The sequence below is a fragment of the Olea europaea genome, chromosome 11 (assembly GCF_002742605.1).
Source record: "Olea europaea var. sylvestris chromosome 11, O_europaea_v1, whole genome shotgun sequence".
NCBI lineage: Eukaryota > Viridiplantae > Streptophyta > Magnoliopsida > Lamiales > Oleaceae > Olea > Olea europaea.
In genome coordinates, this window is record NC_036247.1 from 27,935,070 (window position 1) to 27,943,589 (window position 8,520).

The 8,520-nt window shown below is 37.8% G+C and overlaps 1 protein-coding gene across 1 annotated transcript; it reads left to right on the forward strand.

Annotated features, from left to right (window-relative positions):
* Nucleotides 1-5,585: 5,585 nt before the first annotated feature.
* LOC111404654 lies at nt 5,586-7,002 on the forward strand. The gene is made up of 4 exons (XM_023033431.1): nt 5,586-6,222; nt 6,280-6,403; nt 6,593-6,665; nt 6,727-7,002. Exons 1-4 carry the CDS (start codon nt 5,586-5,588, stop codon nt 7,000-7,002), a joined length of 1,110 nt encoding a protein of 369 aa, XP_022889199.1.
* The last annotated feature ends 1,518 nt before the right edge of the window (nt 7,003-8,520 follow it).

Here is an 8,520-nt window from a genome sequence, read left to right on the forward strand (position 1 = left end):
CACATTCTCCAAGTCCCATCCTTCTTAGGCTCCAGCAAAACAGGTACAGCACATGGATTCATGCTCTCCCTGACATAACCTTTGCTCATCAACTCCTCCATTTGCTTTTGAAGCTCCTTCGTCTCCTTGAGATTGCTTCGGTAAGCTGATTGATTCGGTATGACAGCTCCGGGTACAAAGTCAATCTAGTGCTTGATGCCTCTGATTGGTGACAATCCACTTGGCATCTCCTCAGAAAACACGTCGTCGAACTCCTGCAATAAAGACTTAACCAAACTAGGGAAGGATGTGTTAGAATCCTCAAAATTGAGGAGGGACTCCTTGTACACTAACAATATCATTTGCCTATTATCGCTCATAGCCTTTTTCAACTCACTCTCTTTTGCATAGAAGTTGACCTTTGGCTTTTCTCTCCGCTCAGCTGACTCTTTTTCTCTCCTCTCAACTGACTCCTTTTCTCTCCGCTCATGTGGCTTCTCTCTCTTTTCTCCACTCTCAGCCACCTCACTATTTTCTCTCTTATTGATGGTTTCACTATTGCCTCTCCTTTTTCCTGACTCTCTTATTCTCTCGTCTTTCTCACTTTTCAGCTTGATTTGATCTCCATACACTTGTGTCAGTGTTAATGGCGCAAGAGTAATAGTCTTCCCATCCTTAACAAAGCTATAACAATTCCTATATCTATCATGTGTGACCCTTCTATCATATTGCCATGGTCTTCCTAACAAGATATGACCCACATGCATAGGCACCACATCACATACTACTTTGTCACTATAACTCCCAATTGAGAAATTAATTAAAACTCTTCTATTCACCATAACTTCCCCACTTTCATTCAACCATTGCAACTTATAAGGCCTAGGGTGTCTTAACAATGCTAGTCCTAATTTCTCAACTAAAGTTGTGCTAGCTACATTCGTGCAACTCCCACCATCAATAATCATACTACATACCTTATTGTTGACGTAACAACGTGTGTGGAATATATTTTCTCGCTGTTGCTCCGAATCATCCACTTTGACTTGAGTGTTAAGAGCTCTTCTTGACACCAATGATTCCCCAACAGCAAACTCCAATTTTTCTTCTTCTTCAACGTCCTCCAATGCAGGCATGTCCTCAAACTCTCTTTCACTTTCACTCACCACCTCTCCATTATCCAACAACACCATTACCCATTTATTTGGGCATTGAGAAGCAATGTACCCTGACCCCAAGCATCTGAAACACTTGATGTCTCGATTCTTTGATGGTTGTGAATCTGTTTTGGGTGCTGTTTTGCTAGCACTTTCTTCTTTCCCTTTTTGCCGCTCATTCCTACCTTTAGGTACAGCTTTATCACCTTTGTTGTTGTTGTTCCACCCTAGCTTCCAAGATGGATTAACACTCGAAGTTCCTAACGGCTGCCTAGCTGCCCCTTTTCTCTTCAGTTGTCTCTCTACCTTCATAGCCACATGCAACATGTCTTCCAACTCCACATAATGTTGCAACTCCACTATATTGGCAATTTTCCTATTCAACCCATTCAAGAATCGTGTCATGGTAGCCTCCCGATCCTCCACCACATTGGCCCTAATCATGAGTATTTCCATCTCCTTATGATAGTCATCTACACTTTTCGGCCCTTGATATAGACCTTGCAGTTTTTGATGGATCTCTCGGTAATAGTGGCTAGGAACAAACCTCTTTCTCATCAATGACTTCAATTCCTCCCAAGTGCTGATTGGTCTTCCCCCACTCCTACGTTGTGAAGTAATCACTTGATCCCACCTTGAAATTGCATAGTCACTAAACTCCAAAACTATTAACTTTACCTTTTTCTCCTCCGAGTAGTTATAACACTCGAAGTTAATTTAACCTTCCTTTCCCACTCCAGATATACCTCGGGATCACTCCTTCCTTTGAATGAAGGAACTGTCATTTTTATATTTCCCAAGTTTCCATCCAACTCCTCCCCGCAATCATTTCGACGCCGTCTGTCGAACCTATCGCCTCTATTCCTCATCCTTCCCATCTCAACACCGTGAAATTCATCTTCGCCCATGTCACTCCCATATCCATACTCATCTCGTATTTCCCTCCTAGGCTCCCATCTATCCGGTCCTTTGGTATTGGATACATCCACTCGATGCAGCCGACTAAGATTAGCCAGCGATGTATCTAATCTATTCATCCAAGCCTCCTACTTCTCCAACCTATCTCTCACATCTCCAAACGCCCTCTCAAACCTCTGCACCAAATCCTCAGATGCATTGTTATTATTGCCTTGTCGGCTTGAGTTTGATTCTGCCCTTTTTGACATCCTAACACTAAAAATTTTATTTTATTGCCTCACAAAAAGACACTCGGAAACACACAAGGGCTTTTACCCTCTATTAAGCTCACTTCTCTGCCTTTTACCACTCAGTTCTTTCAACAATTGCTTCTAGGAACAATCAATGAACTCAATCAACCAATCAATTCGTGTAGAATTCCCCAAACTGGATGTTACTTGCCTTCGTCGGGCTCGACTCCTAGATCATATCAAATAGTTTGTTAAATGAAGTGATGAGAAGAAAATCACGGGGTTCCTCTATATAGTTAGAGGTCTTGGTTATAGAAAAGAGGGGAAGAAGTAAGACCAAATGTCCAAAGAATGGAGACACAAGCACAGGCAAGTCGAACAAGTTTGTGAGCATCGAGTGTTATCATTATGGGAAAAAAGGACACATCAAGAAACATTGTAGGCAAAAGTGAAGAAAAAGAATGACAAAGATGGTGATGATAGAGTTGCTACCACCACTCCTACAGATTTCCTTATTACTTATGATGATGAGATGATCAATTTTGCAAGTCATGAGTGATGTGAATCCATGTAGCATTAGTAACTCTGACACCACAAAAAGACTGAATCGAACCTAAGAAAGCCAAAAAATCAAGGTTTGGAGTTTGACCCAAAAATATTGAACCAAGAAACTAACACAATTGTCTTCAATATGTCGACCCCTTGATCACAAAATTCAAGAATCTTATACGAATTATTTGAACTCCACAAGAAAATAATTCTTGTTGAGTTCAAATTTTAGTTCAATGAAGAATAAGAAATTGAAAGCAAAATTGCTCGCAAAATAATCTCTCTATTGAAATGAACGAAAGTTGAATACAATGTAGAATAATGGATCCTATTTATAGGAAACCCATAAAATCCTATTCTAAATGGAACTAAAGTCTAAAATATTGCTAAAGTTACAAAAAAGTAAATTTTTAACAAAAATAAAAGATTTCAGAGAAATTGGGGAATCTTACGATCGAAACTAACTATGCGGTTGCATAGTAGTATTCACATGCTTATGTAAACTACAAGCCTTTTTCCGCTGCTCGAACCAAGATGAACCATCTTGTTTCCTCTTTTGAGCCCAACATGAAACTTGTTTCTTTACTTGTCAAGATCAATGTTTTCATCTATTGTAGCTTGCACAAGTAATCCCATTGCTTCTTTAACTCTCTTTGCTCGCAACCTGGTCATATGGCATTCGTCAACAATTAATTGATCTTTGCCCGGACTTGCCTTCGTTGCACTCGTTCCATGTATCACATCATTCTGTTCCTCTTCGAAAGGATTCGACCTCGAATTTGTACCTACAGTAAAGAAAGAAAGATGAGACATATTAAAAGTAGCAAAAACATTATACTCACAATGAAGATCTAATTTGTAGGCATTGTTATTAATCATTTCAAGGACTTGAAATGGACCATTTCCACGTGGCTGCAACTTTATTTTCTTTGTTCTGGAAAGCATTCCTTTTTTAGTTTTACCCAAACCCAATCACATGATTCAAATGTAATGCTCTTCCGGCCTTTTTTGGCTTGCAAAACGTAGTGCTTGTTTTTCTTTTCAATTTGCATTCTTATCTTTTCATGGATGGCCTTCTTCTTTTGATCTAAACTATCTCGTTTATTAACAGGTAAAGGAATTAAATTCAAAGGTGTTAGTGGACTAAAACCATATGTAATTTCAAAAGGTGAACATGAAGTAGTAGAATACGTGGCCTTATTATATGCAAATTCAATGAATGGTAAGCACTCTTCCTAGCTTTTCAAATCTTTATTAACTATAGTGAAGAACAATTGTATCATGGTCTTATTAACTACCTCAATTTGCCTATCAATTTGTGGGTGACAAGTTGTAGAAAACAACAACTTTTTACCTAACTTATTCTACAAAACCCTCTAAAAGTGACTAAGGAATTTTAACACCCTTATCTGACTCTTAGGAATCCCATATAAATTTGACGCTCGAGAGAGAGAAATCTAGGCATGATCTAGAACAACATAACCTAGATTCGTAGGTTTTGAGAGGAAATACGAGTCTTTGAGGATAAATTCATTCAAGAACCAAGTGCATTGATAATCTTTATATATTTAATTCAGAATAGATATTGGGATTAAACTGTAGAGATAGGTTCTATTAGCACTCAAGAGAGGGAATAGGATTAAATTAGGGTTCTTGCCTATAAATTTGGGAAATAGTTGAGGAAAATAACTATAGAGATTGAAAAACGTGTTGATAATATGGTGATATAATTCCCTAGATATCCATATATTGATTCAATCTTTAGAAATTGCCTCATTTTACTTACATTCTCTATTTCATTTTTATTTAATTAGCGTAAGAATATCACTTCAATTTGATTATCTAAATAAAGTGAAAATCGAAACAATTTGATTATCTTAGTAGAATTCGAATATCAATTCCTGTGGGTTCGACACTTTTCAATTCCTTACAATACTACAAAACTTAACACTATATACTTGCAGTTAAATCACGTGGCAAGTTTTTGGTGCCACTGTCGAGGATTGATTCATTTAAATTCAATTGATATTATTACCAATTGTCGTTCATTTTAATTAGATTTTTATTTTTACTGTAGTTTCCTTTTTATTTGTTTTGTGCCTATCTCTCACAGCTCCCTTGTGTTTATTTTCAGCTGTTTATGCGAACGGCGAGAAATTTAGACCTTCTACCTATTGATCCTGAACCCGAATGCACATTCCACATTCTAAGAGGTATACAAAGAAACGAATAGAAAGCAGCGACAGAACAGATTGCAAGAGCAACTAACAAATATAATCAACAATCATGACCACATAAAGCCTATTGTCAATGACAACTACTCCTGTATCGCATGCCTAGCTGTTGCTGCAAACAACTATGAATTGAAGCTAGGATTGATACATATGGTACAGCAGAATCAATTTGGGGGAGTTGCAATAGAAGACCCAAATGCTCATCTGGCTTCTTTCTTGGAAATTAGTGATACATTGAAGATGAATGAGGTTACTGAAGATGTAATTAAACTCTAGCTATTCTCATTCTCCTTGAGGGATAAAGCAAAGGCTTAGTTCCAGTCACTACCATATAACTCAATTACAACTTGGGATGATTTGGCTCAGAAATTCCTCACCAAGTATTTTCCACCTTCTAAATTAGCTCAACTTCGAAATGAGATCAGCCAATTCAAACAATTTGATTTTGAGCCTTTTTATGAAGCCTGGAAGAGGTTTAAAGACCTGCTTAGGAAATGCCCTCAACATGATTTTCAAAAATGGGTGCAGATGAGATCTTCTCTAATGGGTTAAATGGGCAGACAAGAACTATAGTAAATGCAACTGTGGGAGGTATTCTAATGGCTAAAACAGCAGAGGCTACATATTCCCTGTTGGATGACATAGCCACAAATAGTTACCAATGGTCAAGTGAAAGATCCAGTGTAATGAAAGTAGTAGGACTTCATGAACTGGATCCCATCACAACACTAGCAATTCAGGTTACATCACTCACAAATCAGATCGTCACGTTTACTACTCAAGAGAATCAACAGAAGGCAGATTCAGTCATGAGTGCTTCTTCATCACACCAGGAGATAGAGGTTGCAAAGGAACAGGTTCGATATGTCAATAGCAGCAACTACAATCCGAGAAAAAATTTCTCTGCTAATCATTATCATTTAGGGCTGAGAAATCATGAGAACTTATCATATGGCAACAATAGAAACATGCTTCAACCTTCACCTAGATTCAACACTCGAAATTCTAAAGGGAAACCATCCTTAGAGGATATCCTTGGGACATTCATTTCTGAAACAAGATCGCGCTTCAATAAAGACGAATCACGTTTGGATAATATTCAAACACATGTATCCAACATGGGATCCACAATGAAAAATCTTGAAGTTCAAATTAGTAAGTTGGCCACCTCGATGAAGTCTCAACAATAAGTAAAATTTCCAAGTGATACAGAAGTCAACCTAAAGGAGTACTGTAAAGCTGTTGTATTGAGGAGTGGCAAGCAAGTTGAAGAAGGTAAACTAACAGAAGAAAGCGTTCCCACAACTGACAATGAGGAAGAAAAAATAACAGCAGAGTAAGAAAATCAGACTAAAGGATCAAAGAAGGCTCACAAACCTTATTCCATATCCTTTTCTGATAACCCACCAATTCTCAAACCAGCACTTCCATTGCCAAAGCATTTTCAAAAGAGAAAAAATTGATGATCAATTTGCTAAATTTTTAGAAATTTTCAAGAAAATTCGCATTAATATTCCTTTTGCAGATGCTTTGGAACAAATGCCAAATTACGCAAAGTTTATGAAGGAGGTAATGTCAAAGAAGTGGAAGTTGAAAGAGTATGAAATAGTGAAATTAACATAATAATGCAGTGCTATCCTTCAAAAGAAACTTTCTCAGAAGAAAAAAGATCCAGGCAGTTTCACTATTCCCTGCACCATTGGGAGTTCTTCTTTTGACAAAGCCCTGTGTGATCTTGGAGCAAGCATCAACCTGATGCCCTTATCTGTGTTCAAGAAGTTAGGCCTTGGGAAGGTCAAGCTAACTATAGTGACCCTACAACTAGCTAATAGGTCCCTCACATACCCACAAGGGATTATTGAAGACGTGATAGTAAAGGTCAACAAATTTATTTTCCCTGCTAACTTTGTGGTATTAGATATGGAAGAAGATTAGGAAATCCCATTAATGTTTGGCAGGCCATTTTTAGCAACAAGAAGGGTACTAATTGAAGTACAAAGAGGTCATTTAACATTGAGAGTGAATCAAGAAGAGGTGAGGTTCAACATTTACCAAGTAATGAAGTACTCGGACGACATTAACACTTACCATAGGATTGACTTCATTGTGTCTGCTATGAAAGAAGAGAAATTATGCATTGAGGATTCCTTAGAACAATGTATGATGTTTAGTGCAACAAAGGATGATATTACAAATTCTGGAGAGTACATAGGGAACAAGGACTTGGTTGACTGTATATTGGCTCTTGAGGCTACACCAGTTGAAGATAATCTGTCACCATATGAGGACATTCAACAATCAGAGGGATCAGATGACAAAGAAAGTAATGAAAGCAGAAAAATTGAACTGAATCAATTATCGAAATACCTTCGATATGCATTTCTGGAAGACAATTCTTTATTTCCAATGATTGTTTCTTCATCACTCACTCGGGGCGAAGAGGACAGATTATTGAAAGCACTGAGAAATCACAAGGCTGCTTTGGGATTATCGATAGCTGATATCAAGAGGATAAGTCCTATGATTTGCATGCATAAAATCATCATGGAAAATTCATACAAGCTATCCATTAAACATCAGAGAAGATTATCTAGCCATGAAAGAAGTGGTTCGAGTAGAGATACTAAAGCTACTGAAGGCAGGAATCATATTTTCCATTTTAGACAATGAATAGGTCAGCCCAATTTAGGTGGTGCCAAAGAAAGGAGGGATGACAGTAGTTAAGAACGACAATAATGAGCTAATTCTGACAAGAACAGTAACTGGCTAGAGGGTGTTCATTGATCACATGAAGTTGAACAAAGCAACTTAAAAGGATCATTTCCCGTTCCCATTCATTAATCGAATGTTGGACAAATTAGCAGGCTACTCTTACTATTGCTTTCTGGACCGGTATTTAGGTTACAATCAGATTGCTATAGCACTAGAAGATCAGGAAAAGACAACATTTACCTGCCCTTATGGTACTTTTGCCTACAAACGGATGCCATTCAGGTTATGCAATACACCGACCACTTTTCAGAGTTGCATGATGGCAATTTTTGTAGACATGGTTGAGGACATCATGGAGGTATTTATTGATGACTTTTCTGTGTTTGGTACTTCTTTTAATAACTACCTTCACAATCTCTTGTTAGTGTTGCAACGCTGTGAGGAAAATAACTTAGTTTTTAACTGGGAGAAATGTCACTTCATGGTACAAGAAGGAATTGTGCTAGGCCACCATGTTTTAGCGAGGGAACTTAAAGTTGACAAAGCAAAAATTGATACAATAGCAAGGCTACCACCACCCACTAATGTCAAAAGCATTCGAAGTTTCTTGGGACATGCTGGATTTTATAGGAGGTTTATCAAAGACTCTTAGAGGTAGCTAAACCCTTATGTAACCTGTTGGAGAAGGACATAACATTCGTGTTTGATGAAGACTGCTTAAAAGCATTGAGATAATAAAGG